Source organism: Panthera onca, chromosome B2 (assembly GCF_046562875.1).
Source record: "Panthera onca isolate mPanOnc1 chromosome B2, mPanOnc1 haplotype 2, whole genome shotgun sequence".
Lineage (NCBI taxonomy): Eukaryota > Metazoa > Chordata > Mammalia > Carnivora > Felidae > Panthera > Panthera onca.
Genome location: NC_138343.1, coordinates 53,907,367 through 53,925,509, shown reverse-complemented (window position 1 = coordinate 53,925,509; position 18,143 = coordinate 53,907,367). Strand labels below are relative to the sequence as shown.

Here is an 18,143-nt window from a genome sequence, read left to right as displayed (position 1 = left end):
TTAGGTTGTGTCATTAGAACCTTTTTTACTTCTTGAGGTAGGCCTGAGTTGCAATATACTTCCCTCTTAGGGCTACCTCTGCTGCATCCCGAAGGGTTTTCACTGTTTTTTCATTTTCATTTGCTTCCATGTATTTTTTTTAATTTGTTCTTTAACTTCCTGGTTAACCCATTCATTCTTTAGTAGGATGTTCTTTAACCTTCAAGTATTTGTGGTCTTTCCAAATTTTTTCTTGTGGTTGACTTTAAGTTTCATAGCACTGTGGTCTGAAAATATGCATGGTATGATCTCAGTCTTTTTGTACTTGTTGAGTGCTGACTTGTGACCCAGTATGTGACCTCTTCTGAAGAATGTTCCATGTGCACTGGAAAAGAATGTGTATTCGGCTGCTTTAGGATGGAATGTTCTGAATACATCTGTTAAGTCCATCTGGTCCAGTGTGTCATTCAAAGTCATTGTTTCCTTGTTGATTTTCTGATTAGATGATCTGTCCATTGCTGTAAGTGGGGTGTTAAAGTACCCTACTATTATTGTATTGTTATCAATGAGTGTTTTTATGTTTGTTATTTATTGTTTTACATATTTAGGGGCAAGTTAGGGGCATATATATTTACAATTGTTAGACCTTCTTGGATAGACCCCTTTATTATGATATGGTACCCTTTTTCATCTCTTGTTACAGTCTTTGGTTTAAAATCTAGTTTTTCTGATATAAGTATGGCTACTCCAGATTTCTTTTGACATCCATTAACATTGATAGATGGTTCTCCATTCCTTTATTTTCAATCTTCGGGTGTATTTAAGGCTAAAATGAGTCTCTTGTGGGCAGCATATAAATGGATCTTGGTTTTTTATCCATTCTGATACCCTGTATCTTTTGATTGGAGCATTTAGTCCATATACATTCAGAGTGATTATTGATGGATATGAATTTAGTGCCATTGTGTTACCTGTAGAATTGGTGTTTCTGGTGTTGTTCTCTGGTCTTTTCTAGTCTTTGTTGCTTTGGTCTTTTTTTTTCTTCCCTTCATAAAGAGTCCCCCTTAAAATTTCTTGCAGGGCTGTTGTAGTGGTCACAAACTCCTTTAGTTTTTATTTGTCTGGGAAAGTCTTTATCTCTCCTTCTATTCTGAATGATAGTCTCCCTGGGTAAATAATTCTTGGCTGCATATTTTTCCATTCAGCACATAGAATATTTCCTACCACTCCTTTCTGGCTTGCCATGTTTCTGTGACAGATCTGCTGTGAATCTGATATGTCTTTTCCTTGTAGGTTAAGGACTTTTTTTCCCTTGCTGCTCTCAGGATTCTTTCCTTGTCAGCGTATTTTGTGAATTTGACTATGATATGCCTTGATGATGATCTGCTTTTGTTGAATTTAATGAAGGTTCTCTGTGCTTCTTGGATTTTTATGTGTGTGTCCTTCCCCAGATTAGGGAAGTTTTCAGCTATAATTTGTTTGAATAAACCTTCTGCCCCCTTTTCTCTTTTAATCCTCTGGGACTCCTATAATACAAATGTTACTATGTTTTAGTATATCACTGAGTTCTCTAAGTCTGCCTTCGGTTCCTTGGTAACCTTTGTTGCCTCTTCATTTCAGCTTCATTATTTTCCATAATTTTATCTTCTATATCACTGATTTGCTCCTCTGCATCATCCACCCTCATTTTTACGGCCTCCATTTGGGATTGCCCCTCAGTTATATAATTTTTAATTTTGGCCTGACTAGATATTAGTTAATTTATCTCTGCAGTAAAGGATTCTCTAGTGTCTTCTATGCTTTTTTCAAGCCCAGTCAATATCCTTACAATTTTTGTTTTAAATTCTAGTTCAGACAGCTTACTTAAATCTGCACTGATTGAATTTCTGGCTGTCATTTCTTCCTGTTGTTTCTTTTGGGGTGAATCCCTCTGTCTTGTTATTTTGGAGAGAAAGAATAAGAAAAATAGAATAAAACCAAATAAAAATTTAAAAATCAAAGAAAAAAATTTTAAAAATAAAATGAAATATGTATCAGAAGCTAGATCCTAGGTATGTTTTGGGGTGCTTGTTATGAGAAGCTTGACAGAAAAGAGGTAGAAATAAAGAAAGAAAATAAAAGAAAATAAAAAGAAAATTAAAAAATTAAAAAAATTGCTCTTTCTGTATCAAACAAGCAAACAAAACAAACACAAATAAAGATAAAAACAAAAAAACCCAAAAAGAAACAAACAAAAAACCCAAAGGATGCTAGATCCTATTTCCCCTAGAACTGAAGCTTTGCAGCACTCTATCATCAATACACTTGGTATGCGTGAGGGGTTTGTGCTGGTCTTCAGGGAGAGGGGTCTGCTGCTCTGATTATTATGTGCAATTGCTCTTTTGGAGGGTGCAAGGGGGCGGGGCTTGGTGTAGCAGCTCCCTTCTCCACTAGGTGACACTGTTTAGCTCACTGAGGTGGATCAAGCTAGGGAGTAGGAGAGAAAACGGCTTCACCCAGTTCTCTGGTCTTGGGAGTGGGAAATGGGTGGCCACCCCTGTTAGGTAAGCCCTCACAGCTGGGAAAACAGTGACTTCACCTCTGTTTCTGGTTTCAGTCAGATCCCTGCCTTCATCCTGTCTGTGTCCGAGCTTTCCACCTGCCAGATGGTGCAGGACTCCTGTGTTTTAACTCAGGCACAGCTGTGTGTCAAAACCCCACATTTTAGACCCCCATGGCATGGACCCACACTGATCTTCTGGGGGAGGGTCTTTGCATTGTGTTGGGTGTTGGCTTGTTGCAGAAGACGGCTGCGCGACCATGCAGTGGTTTGGATTTTATGATAAATTGCACCACACAGCTGGCACTAGGGATTGCTGCCCTCAGCTGGTGTGTTTGTACCTGTACTGGTGAATGGGACAGTTGGATGTCGGCTGCAGGGTCCTTTGCCGGTGGAGAGGCTGTATCACCTCTACCAAATGTACTCAAAGCAGGGCAACTGCTTCTCCTTGTGTGACCCTGGGGATACAGAGCACTGCTCAGCTCCCCTGGGGGTGAAACTGGCAATGTCACAGACCTCCCAAATGTTGGAATCTGCACTCCGCTGTTTATAGAAAACTGGTGATATTGTAACCCTCTCCTTTTTCCTTGTCAAAGGTTTTGGGGAATAGTTTTCTTGTGCAGTCCCTCCCCTGAGTGTGTTTTGCTCTTCCCGCCACCTCCATGCTTTTTCTCTCTTTGTTCCCTGTCACTGTCCCCACCATGGTCAGGGCTCCCTCCTCTGGCTGCTCTTTTCTCCCACAAACTCTGTGCAGTTTCTGTCTTCCATGGGTCTTTCTTCTGGTTTGTAGATATGCAGTTTTGTTCTCTAAGACCACCAATAGATTTCTTGGCTGTTAAGAATGATTTGATATTTATCTATCTGTGTTCGAGGGAGGAGTCAAGCTTCTTACCTCCCACCCCTCAAAAGAAATTCTATTTAAAAATTTTTAAAGTTTATTTTATTTTTGAGAGAGAGAGACAGAGAGAGAGAGAGAGAGAGAGAGAGAGAGAGAGCGCACAGGTGCGGGAGGGGCAGAGACAGGGAGACATAGAATCCGAAGCAGGCTCCAGGGTCTGTGCTGTCATCAGAGAGAGCCCGATGTGGGGCTTGAACTCACAAACCATGAGATCACAACCTGAGCCAAAGTCGGGTGCCCAACTGACTGAGCCACCCAGGTGCCCCGAAAACAATTCTATTTAAATGCTCAATGATTCAATGTGTTAAGTTTCCATTTGTTCAGTTGCTTCATCAGTAAACTAGATAGTAGTTTGATCTTATCCAACAATAATTCTCACCTGAAAATGTTAACTTTTTCAATTTCTTCCTCACTTATCTAAATTGTTTACAGACCTTTTTTTTTTTTTTGTTTTAATCAACCTGCATATATTTCTGAGCACTTCCTTGGTGCTTAGTCCTGAGAATATATGTAGAACACTATCTCTGAATGCATTACTACCCTGTATATAATCTGTGCTTCATAGCAGAATGCTAAGGACACTGGTGTTGAGTTGGAATTGGATAGACCTGAATTATGATCTGGGCTTTTCTAAGAAATTGCAAGTTTTTGCCTTATGTAGATTACTTAGCCCTGATAAGCCTCAGTTTGCTTGCTTAAGAAAGGCATATAATAGGCTTATCACCTAAGTGGTGTTAGTAAATTATTACTGTTAATGTGTCCTCCTTTTTTATGCCAGTCTACACAACTAAACTGGGTTAGTCAGAATCCTCAGCCTTCAAGGGAAAGAGCTAACCAACTTAAAGCATAACAGAAGAGTATACACTGGGGTTTTTTGTTTGCAGGCAACAGAATCTGATGTAAACCAAAAGAGAATTTATTACATATACATGATTAAACTCACAGGCAAGACTGAATGATTGGAACAGATTAAACCAGGCAGCTTCAGAAGGTCTTTGGCATAGTCACTAGACTGATGAATTCCTACTGATTTTTTTTTCAGGCTTTACATCCCTCAATTTAATATGCATTGTCCAAGCAGAGAAACTTTACTTGGTTGAGCCTTGGCCATGTGTCTACCTATTAACCGTATAGGTCATTAAGAGGCAAAATCTAGAGTGGGCTGTGGAGCATTCTGTATCAAGACTGCATCTCTTGAGAAGTTGTTACCCAAAAGGTGCTGATAAATTGGGGTGGTCTAAAAATGGCAGACATTCACTGCTGAGAGACTTCCAAGTGTTTATCACCTACTGGTTAAAGTGTATCCAGGCAAGATCAAGTGAGTAGACAAAAATGGACTTTATACTGACACCATCAAGTCCTGTTAACATCTGTAAAAACCTGCTGTTTTAAAATATTTTTTATTTTATTAATAAAATAGTATTTTTCAGAGTATTTAGGACAAGCAAATCTAATAAACGTACAATCCTTTAATTCCAGGAAAACCGTTAGGGTGATTGCCCAGTGATGACTCCATGTTGTTTATATGTTTGTAGTCATAACTGTGACCTAATTATGTGTGAATTGCTGCTGCAACGTCTAGGAAAGGATATAGTAATAATGGTGATAATTTTTTGACTTACTGTATTATTTGTACTGTTGTGAGTACCTAATATAGATTATCTCATTTAAGCACCATCAAACTCCATGAGAGAGTTATTATTATATGTATTTGACAAATGAAGAAATGGAGACACAGAGAAGTAATTTGCATACCTACTCAGTGACACAGCTTATATTCAAACCCAGATAGTTTGACTCACTAGGGAGTAAGTGCTCTGAATTCTCTGGAGAAAAGAACTCTCCCCTAATGATTAAGGGTGATTGGTCTCTCAGCCGTGCCTCATGTGTGGCAGTCAGTAGTGCATACCTGTGGTGTGATTCATTTTCCTGTTTACATCTGATTAATAACATACTTTTGTTTTCAAGAATATCTTTTATTCACGCAAGTGAAATACATAATAATCATAGCAACACTTACGTATCACTATATACCAGACGCTCTTTTTTTTTAAATATATGAAATTTATTGTCAAATTGGTTTCCATACAACACTCAGTGCTCATCCCAAAAGGTGCCCTCTTCAATACCCATCACCCACCCTCCCTTCCCTCCCACCCCCCATCAGCCCTCAGTTTGTTCTCAGTTTTTAACAGTCTCTTATGCTTTGGCTCTCTCCCACTCTAACCTCTTTTTTTTTTTTTTCCTTCCCCTCCCCCATGGGTTTCTGTTAAGTTTCTCAGGATCCACATAAGAGTGAAAACATATGGTATCTGTCTTTCTCTGTATGGCTTATTTCACTTAGCATCACACTCTCCAGTTCCATCCACGTTGCTACAAAGGGCCATATTTCATTCTTTCTCATTGCCACGTAGTACTCCATTGTGTATATAAACCACAATTTCTTTATCCATTCATCAGTGGATGGACGTTTAGGCTGTTTCCACAATTTGGCTATTGTTGAGAGTGCTGCTATAAACATTGGGGTATAAGTGCCCCTATGCATCAGTACTCCTGTATCCCTTGGGTAAATTCCTAGCAGTGCTACTGCTGGGTCATAAGGTAGGTCTATTTTTAATTTTTTGAGGCACCTCCACACTGTTTTCCAGAGTGGCTGCACCAGTTTGCATTCCCACCAACAGTGCAAGAGGGTTCCCGTTTCTCCACATCCTCTCCAGCATCTATAGTCTCCTGATTTGTTCATTTTGGCCACTCTGACTGCCAGATGCTCTTCTAAGCACATATGTTAATTCATTTGTTCTTCTCAACAGCCCTATGAAATAAATTCTAGTTTTAATCACTATTTTACAGATGAAGAAATGGCTAAGTAACTCGAAAATCACACAACTAGGAAGTGACAGAGGCAGTATTTGAACACAGAGAGTCTCGCTGGTGTCTGTGTACTGTATACTGTAGTGCTTATAAAGAGTTATTTAAAAATAGTGCAAGTGTATTTGGCTATAAGAGAAATCACATGGTGGTGCTCAGATCTTTGAAATAATATGAAGGTGTAAAGAAAATTATGAAGTTTAAGGAAGGATGCTTTAAACTTTTAAAAAAATTTTTATTATCACAAATAATATGATACCTTAAATACCCTCATACTTGTTAGAATTTCTCTAGAGTAGATACAGGGATGCAGGTTTATTGGATTATTGCTGTCTGGAATGACTGCACCAACGTCCAACATGTTGAGTTTTTTTTTTTTTTTATTATTAAAGTTTACTTATTTATTTTGGGAGAGACAGAGAAAGTGTGAGTGGGGGAGGGGCAAAGAGAGAGAGGGGGAGAAAGAGAGAATCCCAAGTAGGCTCTGTATGGTCAGTGAAGAGCCTGAGGTCGGACTTGAACTCACGAAATCATGAGATCATGACCTGAGCCCAAATCAAGAATCTGATGTTTAACCAATGGAGCCACCCAGGCACCCCTGCACCTATATGCTTTTTCTTAAACTTTTTTTGAGGGCATCTCATTAAGGGAGTTTTATGGTGCTTTTTTCCCAAGTGTTTTTAGAATTTGTAGGCCAGCAAGAAGTATTGGTAATAATACAGGTTAAACAAAATTTGGTTGCTTATTACTCATAGAAACATAAGAGAAGGAGGATCTACATTCTTACCAAAGAAATATACTCACTCACCCTCTATGACAGAAGTTAGGGTATTAGCAAGTACTTTGTTAATTCTACCAGTGCACTCATTTCTGAACCAGAAAGAATGCAGCGGATCTGGAGGTTAGTGCCACCTTGTGGTGAGACTGAGCTCTGACTCCTAGAGGTTCTCAATCTTCAAAGTACAGAAAAATTACCAGAGGAGCTTGTTAAAAACAGAAATTCTTTGTGCACTTGAAACTACTGTAAGGTTGTGTGTCAGCTATACGTCAATAAAAGTAAAAATAAAAGAGAAGGATAATGACCAAAAAAAAACCACCCCAAACCAAAAACTGATGCTCTCAGCCTCACCCCTACAGAGTCTAATTCAGAAAGAAGAAAGGAGAGGGGAGAGAGAGCATGTGCGTGTGTTCCTGTGTGTGGGGGGGTGGGGGTTGGGGGGAGGATGTCCATGAACCTGCATATTTAAAAGGCAGCCTGCGTGATTGTTGGTTCTGTTTGGTCCTAATTCTGATTTAGAAGGCATTTTAGTGATTGGCCCAGCTCCCTCTTTGTAATCCTCCTCTCTCCTAACTGCTGTAGTATCTCTTGGATTATGTGGGAACTGTAGCGATCTTCTGGGACTATTTTGGACACAAGAGGACCCAGCTGAGCTTGCACACAGAGAAGGGATGGGAACAGGCTAATGTGTTTTGCCAACTCCATTTGCATCTTCTCCTTATTGATTTTTGATGACCTCAGTGCTTCTTTTGACTCTGTGGGTCACACCCTACTTTTGTCTTTTTTCTCCTTGTTCATGTCCTTCAGTTTGGTATTTGGGGTCTCCATAATCAGACCTCAGATCTTCTCCCATGTCCCTCACCGGGAATCCCCCATACATATTAATCTTTCATACTGCTTCTCCTGAAATTCTTACCCTCCATCTTTTATGCTTTTACTGCAGTCTCTAAGTAGTTTTTATAAATCTTTTAAAAATCAGAAGACCTGCAACCCTCCTTGAAGCATTTAGCACCCCCTACACTCTGGTCTCCCACCATACTTTGTGCATAGCTTACTTATATGGTCCTCCTGGTACATCATGAAATAGTGTTTCCTATTGCTGCATAAATATGTTATCCATCCATCCATCCATCATTTTACTTATTCATTCATTCCTTATGTTGTTTTCCTTGCCTGGAATGTAAATTCTATTCATTCTTCAGATGCCACCCACACAACTAAGCCAAATATAGACTATCTTCAGCTTCATTCATTGATTCCTCCTCTGAGATCTGCTAGCACTGAGTGTCCTCAGTTGCCCACTTTAACTCTTAATTATACATATCAATGTATACATGCACTTCTGTTCTTCAGTAAATTGTAAGCTACATGAGGACAGAGACTATTTTATGTAATTCTTTGGTATTTTCTAACGTTCTATATTCCCAGATGCATAATATGGTTTAGCTAAACTTGTACTCTTTGCTTTACTGCATTGCCTTCATTTAGTTTTAAGTCTTTATGGTGTTTTATAATGATGTTTTATATTCCTGCTTTCTTACCTTCAGAGTCTGCTCTCAGGAATATAGAGTAACACTTGGCCATGTAACAGTATTCAGTCCTGCTCGTATGCCATGCTTCATGCCTGAGTGGAAAGAAATATCCTTCTTCACATGCAGTCTGACTTATATACACAAAAGTAAAGCAATGTGCTCACTTGCTAGTTTTTTTTAACTGAATTAAAAGCATTTCTTTTTTTTTTTAATGTTTATTTGTTTATCTTGAGAGAGGGGGTAGGGGCAGAGAGAGGGAGGGAGAGAATCCCAAGCACACTCCTCACCGTCAGCGTGGAGCCCAATGCAGGGCTTGATCCCATGAACCGTGAGATCATGACCTGAAATGAAATCAAGAGTCAGATGCTTAACTGACTGAGCCACCCACTTGCCCCTAAAAGCATTTCTTAACATAGAGTAACTCTGGGCCCTGAGACCCTGAGGTGCTTGACAGAATACACAACGTTGCAGGTTGAGCCTCCTTCTACATATATACTCCCTTTGGGAATGTAAATGACCTCCTTGAGCTTGGTGACTTTTGGAGCCCTTTGTGTAACTAGCCCCAGAGGATCACCAAACTAACTCAATACAAATCTGGATTTGTTTGGGTTTGTTTTCTGCCACAGGGATTCAGAGCAAGCCCTCGGCATCTTAGAAGACGCGCTGCTGCGGCCGCAGCTGCTCGCCTGGAAGAGGCCAAACCTGTGGTGGAAGTTCACCATCAGAGTGAGCAAGAAATTTCAGTGAGGAAACGAAGAATCAAGAAAAATAGCCGAGTCCAGCCAGAATTCTATCACTCCGTTCAAGGTGCTTCAACCCGAAGGCCTGTAAGTAGAGAACTTTTACAAGATTATTAAATACATGGCATGGTTGTTCTTTGAGAAAATTGCCAGATTAACTAATCAGGGTACTGTCTTGTCATCCTCAGCAAGTGCTATGAACCCATATGAATTCCAGGGAGTGTGATTTCACAGAAAGCACTGGGCCAGAGAGTTGTCAAAGAGGCCAGAGTTGATCACTGCAGATGGAGTGATTTAAAAACTGGTGGATATTGAGCCCCATTAGAGCCAGGGTCTAGATTTAGAGCAGGCACCACAGAGTCAACAGGCTGAGGTGCAATAATGACAGGGTCGGAGTTGGTGAAGAGGGGCAGCAGCCAACCTAGTATCAGCAAAGGAGAAGCAGTGCAGGGAAAGGTGGGGCTCCTCTCCAGGAGGAGGCTCTTGGGCCACTCAGGCCTGTGCTGCTCTCTGCAGTCAGCCAGAGTGATGGTAAGGGTGCTAGCCTTCTCTGGTTTGGCCTTCGTTTGGGTCCACGGCAGCAGGCAGCGTTGTCCTCTTCTAACTAAGTTCTCTGCATCTCTGTTGGCTGCAGTGCTACCTTATCTGGGAAAAGCCCTCACCTGGGAGCCGGTCTCCACCTGTTGACCCCATTGTTCTATGTGCGCTGATATTTTTTCTTGGTTCAGGTTCTCACACGTGGACTTTTGACCAAGGCTGTGGCAGTCAAGGATTTGGGGCTTAGAAATGCCACATGAAAACTTTGTAAAAAATATTTCATAACTGCAATAGTTTTACATTGCTTTAGCATTTAGAAGAAGTTTCCCTGTGGTTCGCTTTTATGTTGGGGGGAGCCTATTTTTGTCGTTCTTTATGCCAACCTAGGGGAACCATCAAGATTTGACTTGTTAATAAGTTTTTGTATATTATTAAAGTAGAACTGCCCTTCTGTGGAGGTAACTGCATCGTGGCACATGTGGAGATTGCTAGAAGGCCGGGAGAATGTCTGACTCAGTGAGCAGGCCAACAATGATGGCAAGAAGCTAAGTTCCTTCACAGAAAAGGTCCTGTTTGTCTTTAAACAATTGTAAAATAAGCACATATTTAGAAATGAGAGTCTTCTTTTCATGATTTAGTGAAACAAGCTATTAGGTATCTTTGTGGTATCTAATATGAAGTGGTAGGAAGATTTATTCACTCTCAACAAACATAAGCTTGGAAATAAGGGATACACAGTTATATATTTATTCAAATAAATAGTTATTTGAATAACAGTTATTTTTTTTAATGTTTATTTATTTCTGAGAGAGAGAGAGAGAGAGAGTGAGCAGGGGAGGGGCAAGAGAGGGAGACAGGATCTGAAACGGGCCCCACGCTGACAGCACAGAGCCCGGTGCATTGCAGGGCTCAAACTCATGAACCACAAGTTCATGACCTGAGCCTAAGTAGGATGCTTGACCGACTGAGCCACCTGGGTGCCCTGAATAACTAACAGTTATTGAGGGCTTACTGTATAATAGGACTCACTTGACAGCCCTATCAAGTAGATGTTGTTATTATTTGCATATTATGGGTAATGAAACTGTGGCTCAAAGAGGATAAATAACATGTCTACATTTACCTAGCTGTTTGCAGCAGAGTCTAGGATTTGGATCTAGGCAGCCCACTTCTAGAACCCAAGCACTTACCTCTGCAGTCTGCCACCTTGCTATAGTACATGGCCTCTAGGAACACACAGCTGAGTCCATGGCCAGCATGCAAGCAAGTAAATATGATGCATGTCTGTGTTAGGAAAATGCTATTGTAGAGTTAAGGACAAGGTACCATGGAAGCATGTTGAACATCTTGGAGGGCCGGCAATATTTACAGAGAAGCAGACACCTGAGATGAATCCTGACAGAGGAGTTTGTATCTCTGATGAGAAGCACATGTACAAAAGCACAGAGGTGTGACAAGGTGTGGCGTCCTCAGGGAACAGCTGGAGGTGGTGCTGGTGGATGAGACTGGTTGGGTCAGGCAGGGCCAGATCATCAAGGGATTGTATATTATGCTAAACAGTTGGGTTTATCTTTGTGATGGGGATCTGTTGAAGGTAGGAAATAGGCACATTGATTCTCTTGACCGGAATATAGTGAATTCTTTGTTGCTTCTAATCTCAGATTTCAGGTTCAGGTTGGGTAAGTGAGTATCATCACAGTTTTGAAACCCTCAACCACCATTATTCTCTCATGAGCACTGTACATAACTGCCTTGGGTAATAAGACATATTCCTCTGTGACTTTTTTTTTTTAAATATTTATTTATTTTTGAGACAGAGAGAGAGAGACAGAGAGACAGAGTGCAAACAGGGGAGGGGCAGAGAGAGAGGGAGACATAGAATCCAAAGTAGACTCTAGGCTCTGAGCTCTCAGCATGGAGCCTGATGTGGGACTTGAACTCACGAACCCTGAGATCTTGACCTGAGCTGAAGTCGGATGTTTAACTGACTGAGCCACCTGGGTGCCCCAGCTCTGTGACTTTGAAATTGGCATCTATTTTGTCCTTGAATGCCTGTCTTCCCTCTTTGTTTGCCTGGTGAATTACAATTCACCTCTTAAGACTGACCCATGATCAAGCAACTTGTTCAGAAAAGGCTTTTCCGGTCCTTCCTATCACAGTGAGATACCTTTTGTTTTGATCCTCAGCATTTTGTACAGATCTCCTGCATAGCAATTATCTAAGTGAAAAAGGCAGGCATGGGGCACCTGGCTGGCTCAGTCAGTGGAGCATGTGACTCTTGATCTCAGGGTTGTGAGTTTGAGCCTCACACTGGGTGTAGAAATTACTTAAAAATAAAAATCTTAAAAGAAAAAGTCAGCCTCTGTAGTAAGAGGGACATGGGTTCAAGTTCTTTTCTGTGTACCTGGCAGGAAACAGGTAGCACGTAAGATAATTTAACTGAAGAGAATTTAATGAAAGGACTGTTTACAGAGGTGTGGGCAGGGCTAAGGTGCGTCACTAACCTTCCGGTGGAGCCTGCCTACCTACTATTCCTAGCCTGAAGAAGTGGCAGATGGCACTGGTCTTCCTGCATCCTGGTAAGAATTGCTGGGGCCATGAAAGAACCTTTCATAGGAACTGGGATGGAGGAGTGAAGCCACAGCCAGAATTCAGTGAGTCAGGAAGGGAGCAGGGCGAGTGTATATAGGTTATAGGTTTCCATTGACCTACCCTAACTAGAAGCCAGAGGGCAAAGGGGCTTGGATGATTTGAAGTACAGAGATCATCATCCCAAGGAGAGAGCAAGGGAGACGTGGGCAGAGAGTCTGAGAGGGGTCAGGGACAGTGGAAAATAAAAACAAAAACCAAAAAGCATATCAGGTAATCTTTGCCAGGTTGTTTAACTCTGTGAGACTCAGATTTCTTATTGTAAAGTGTAGCTACCTCAGTGAGTTGTGAGGATGAACCGAACTGACACATGGAAATACATGGCACAATGACCTGCTTAGAATAAACAAAAATTGGTAATGTCTTCTCTTCCTTTCCTTTCCTACACCTTGACTTATTTGGGGGCTATGTCATCTGTCTACAATATCTCCTGGAGAATGGCATCTGAATGCATTTTAATGAATACATGAATGAGTGATATTTATATATGACATATAGCTTATGCAATAGAGGAATTCAGAGAACAGAGAGCGTCTACACCCCGCCTAGGGTGGTCATGGGATAACTGTTTCACAGATTGGGCTTTGAAATATTGGCAGGGCCCCTGGGTGGTTCATTCGGTTAAGCATCTGACTTCGGCTTAGGTCATGATCTCACGGTTTGTGAGTTCGAGCTCTGTGTCAGGCTCTGCGCTGACATCTCAGAGCCTAGAGCCTGCTTCAGATTCTGTGTCTCTCTCCCTTTCTCTACCCCTCCCCTACTTGTGCTTTGTCTCTTTCTCTCTCTCTCTCAAAAATAAACATTAAAGAAAATAAAATATTGGCAGGAATTGACTAAGCAGCAGAAGTTAGGTATGATAAGTGGAATTAGTAAAAGTACTGAGAACCGTTGGACTGGATTTGGGGATTTATATGAGAGAAGTATAAGGTAGAGCTGGAAAAGAGGCTGGGGCCAGAACATTCTAGATAGCCACTGTGTTTAAACTCCATTTTTTTGTGCTTGTGGAGGTCTAACTAGAAGAGGTATGATTAAAGCACAATTTTAGGAAGATTAAACATAAGCAGGGTGAGTCCGTGGGGAGCAGGGCAGGGGTCAGGTAAGTACTGTAGTACTGTAGGTATAATTAGGGCCTGAACTTGGGTCTAACAGGTGATGCTATGCTGGCATCTGGTGATCACTGCTTCTGGGGAATCAGATGATGACCTTGACTCTCACTTCTTCAGAAGGAATTGGAAGGGAGAGAGATGAGAGGCAGGAAATAGCAGTGGAAGCTACTTGGTTGTTTAGGGCAAAAAAAAAAAAAATTCTGGAGAGGGTTCTTTGGGGGCAGGTAAAGCTCACCTCCCCCTTCTATCTGCAGCTCCTAGGGTAGCTTCATTTTTAAAATTTTTTTAATGTTTATTTATTTTGAGAGAGAGTATGCACAAGCCAGGGGGGGCAGAGAGGGAGAGAGAGAATCCCAAGCAGACTCCTCACTGTCAGTGCAGAGCCCAACATGGGGCTCAAACCCACGAACTATGAGATCATGACCTGAGCCAAAATCAAGAGTTGGACACTTAACTGTCTGAGCCACCCAGGTACCTCTCTAGGGTCGTTTTAGAGATTGGAAATTGTCAGAGTTGGTGAGGAGGCTGTTGGTATCTTATGTCACATGATTCCTGTTCAACCTTCTGGAAACTTAGGGCCTCTGCTGACATGTCCATATTTTTACTACCATATGTGGACTTGAGCTAAGGCCTTGTGCCCTCTTCTGGATTTGGTTATAGGTGCAGTCAGTAGTTCTTGCTAGAGCCACCCTATTCAACATGTGCCCAAAGCCTGTGCCTTTTCTAGCTTACACATTTGGAGAAAGTCATGGGTTGCCATCAAGTCAACTCTGATTGTGTCTTGGAGATGGAATAAAAATAAATCAGCTGTGGTGATTCAGGATCATTTCAATGACTTTATATGAAGCACTCTAGGCATTTCTAGTAGCCATCTGAATAATAAACAGCCCTAACAGTGAGAAAGCCTGAAATAGGATGTGGCGGTGAAGGATGATGTGGAAATATTGGGGTTCAGAGCAAATGGTAAAGAAAGAATTCTTGAGACGTCTTTGGTGCAAAGAGGTGGTTTTATTAAAGCATGGGGACAGGACCCGTGGGCAGATGGGCAGAAAGAACTGCACTGGGGTTGTGAGGAGCAATTGATTATATACTTTCAAGTTGGGAGGGGGTTAGGGATAGCATAAGTCTCTTAGGAATTTTGGAAGCAAGGTTTCCAGGACCTTGAGGGGGCTAGCTATTGTTAGGAAGAGGTGGATCATTTATTACTGTCTAGCAAAACCTCAATCAAGAGACCCTTCAGATGTATATCAGTGGGCCATATGCTTAGAGGATGATTGCTAACATATATCTTGGAGATTTGAGATAAAGAAAGTTTCCAAAGGTATTTTTATATATTAAAGGAGACTTACAGGATCCTGGAGGTTAGGATAATATTAAGCTAAGATTGCCTTTTGCCCTTAGCAAAGTATTAACATCGAGGCACTTGAGTTCTTAAAGGAAGGTCACTTTGCCTGTCTCAAGGACTCATCAATGGGCTGTAAGTTGTAAGGAAATTTAAAAGTTGTAAGGAAAGTTTTTCTTTTGCCTTTGATTCCCACATCAAAGGAGGTGGATCAGAAAATGTGACAGTACAGTTTCAGCCAACCTGCATTGGGACCAGCCCCTTGATGAAGTAGGCCACAGGCCACATAGAATGCATTATACTTTTGTATCCTTGGCTTCTCTAACCTATTTTTCTGATTCTATAATTAAAAAAAATTTTTTTAAATGTTTATTTTTGAGAGAGATGGACACAGTAAAAGCAGGGGAGGGACAGAGAGAGAGGGAGACACAGAATCTGAAGCAGGCTCCAGGCTCTGAGCTGTCAGCACAGAGCCCGACGCAGGGCTCGAACTCATAAACTGAGACTACGACGTGAGCCGAAGTTGGACACCTAACCGATTGAGCCTCCCAGGTGCCCCTCTGAATCTATAATTTATACTCAAATGTGCCTATATGAATTTGTAATAGAGATCACTAATATAAACTTAATTAATAATATATGTGCATTTTATTTCACACCTTTGGAATGTTTCTAAGAGTGAGTTAGGTAAAAATTTATCCAGATTTTTCTCTTAGTTAAATATGTCTTGGGACTTATGTTAAGACATGTCACTGGAATACTTAGGAATTTTCCACCACTTTGGAGCAGAAAAGATACTTAGCACCAGATCTCCATTTGTCCTTTAGTATTTTGACATTAGAAAACTTTTGTGTTGGAATCCTAGAGTTTTAAACCTCCTTTTCATCGTGATAACACACAATAGCAAGAGCTCTCACATTTATGGCACGTTTACCATGAGTGCACACTTAACTACCACGTGGGCAACAGTGGGCATTGTTCTCCTGTGTTTCCCTGTTTTTTCTCGCTTAATCTTCCCAGCTGTTCTCTGGAGTGGGTGCTCACTTTCCAGAAGGGGAAACTTATCAAGGTCACACAACTGGTAGATAACAGAAATAAGATTTAAGCCTAAACACCCTGACTGGACAAGGGAGAAATTCACATGATCATATTTTTAGTGCTAGATGTTTATCCTAAGGAACCCTCCTCATGTATTTTAATCACTTTGAGTCTCAGTTTTCCTACCTGCACAGGTGGTAGAAATGGTATCAAAAACCGTAGATAAACTCCAAACCTCATTTTCGCCATGCATTTTATTGAATCTCCCTTTTTGTGGTAGGGAGTAGTAAGAGTCTTTCTGCCTCTTGCCCTCTCATAGGATCCCGTTAATGTATAACAACATTCAGCCCCAGGAGGTATTTATGTGTTTGTGTTGGGGGTGGGATGAGGGGAAATGAAAATTTTAGAGCACTTGCAAATAACCAGGCACACTGAGTCCATTCTTGTTACATTTCGCTGCTTCTCATTTTTCGTACACTACAACAACATCGCCTCCATTTCCTTGTGACTTAAAATTTCTGAGACTTTCTCCCGGAAGTGCAAGAATATCTGATTAAAAATTGCTGGTGTTCCCAGGTCCCAGCCCAAGCTGTAGTTTGCTCCCCCTGCTGGCAAAACTTTGGCTCATGAGGCTTGCACGGCAAGTAACTGAATTATTGAGCCTGATAATATTGCAGGATTTTTTTTACCACAATACCCGGGATTTGTTGTCTCGCCACTTTGAAGAATGAAGAGGTGGACACAAAATGAGCAGCAGGGCAAAAGTTTATAAGAATATAAGATTACGAAAGAAGAATAGTAGGAACGCTTTCTTTCAGAGAGGGGACATTCAAAAGTGAATACCGGAGGACTCTAGGCAAGGGTCCTTGTTTTATACAGTGCTGGTGAGCCCTCCCTCTTCTTGCCTTCCTCCCTGTTCCTTCTCAGGTTCTACCCTTATTGGCTGGATAGCTTGAGGTGCTGGGTTGTCCATTCCTGATTGGCTCGTTTCCAGTGTATGAGGGGTGTTCTATGGCCATTCTTATGTCTTGTGTCAAATTCCAGAGGTGAAACCTGAGGGGGAGTAGGAGAGGTCTGTTACATTATTAAGAGGAACCTTACGCCTGAGAGGTCTTGCTGTGGTCAGACACTCCCAGCATTTTTCAAAAATAGGTGTTTTTCCCCACCCGGGGACCTCAGGCCCTAATCTTTCCCTTTCTGCCTACTGACTCCTGTATTGTCCTATGATAATAATTTTGGCTCAGGAGTTAGAGGGCAGGTGGGCTTAGCACAGACAATTGGTGGTCTGGGTTTCTAAAATGGTGATCACTGAAGAAGAAGCAGGTTTGGGCTGATGGGTGGAAATCAAATTTCTGATTTGGATATGTTAAGTTAGAAAATATCTATTAGATATCCTAGTGTCTGAATTTCATGGAAAACCTGAGCCTGGATTGGGGGTCATGAGTACAGAAACGTTACCAAATTCATGAGACTGGATGGGAAGACCCAAAAAGTGAATGTTGATGGAGAGGAGACTTGAGGACTGAGCCTTGGGGTTCTCCAGTATTGAGAGGTTGGGAAGAGGACTAAGGTTCATTTATAACTTCTAACTCTTCCTCAGAAATAGATGTAGGGGCGCCTGGCTGACTCAGTTGGGAGAGCGTGTGATTCTTGATCTTGGGGTTGTGAGCTCGAGTCCCAGATGGGGTGTAGAGATTACTTAAATAAAAAAAAAAATTTAAAAAGGGGGCACCTGGGTGGCTTAGTCAGTTAAGTGTCTAAGCATCTGACTTTTGATTTGGGCTCAGCTCATGATCTCACAAGCCCCATATTGGGCTCCTCACTGGTAGCAGGGAGCCTGCTTGGGATTCTCTCTCCCTCTCTCTCTCTCTCTGCTCCTCCCCTGCTTGTGCGCAGGCATGTGCTACATTCTGTGTCTCAAAATAAATTAAAAAACATTTAAAAAAGTACTTAAAAAAATGAATAAATACAGATACAGAGAACAGATTGGTAGTTGCCAGAGATGGGAGGTAGGAGATAAAAAAAAGTACACACATCTGAATACAAGTGTTATTTTCAGTGACACAGAAAAGTGAATCTTTGTAATATATACACACACATAAGAAATACAGATACCTAAGGAGAGATGGGTTTAGGG

The 18,143-nt window shown here is 41.4% G+C and overlaps 1 protein-coding gene across 7 annotated transcripts in view; it reads left to right on the top strand.

Annotated features, from left to right (window-relative positions):
- Nucleotides 1–18,143, top strand: part of DST (dystonin) — a 497,583-nt gene that overhangs the window by 57,572 nt on the left and 421,868 nt on the right. For all 7 annotated transcript variants that reach the window (XM_078447031.2, XM_078447029.2, XM_078447030.2 and 4 more), the window contains exon 3: nucleotides 9,221–9,421. In XM_078447031.2, coding sequence (XP_078303157.2) covers nucleotides 9,221–9,421 — 201 coding nt within the window. The remainder of the gene's footprint in view (nucleotides 1–9,220; nucleotides 9,422–18,143) is intronic.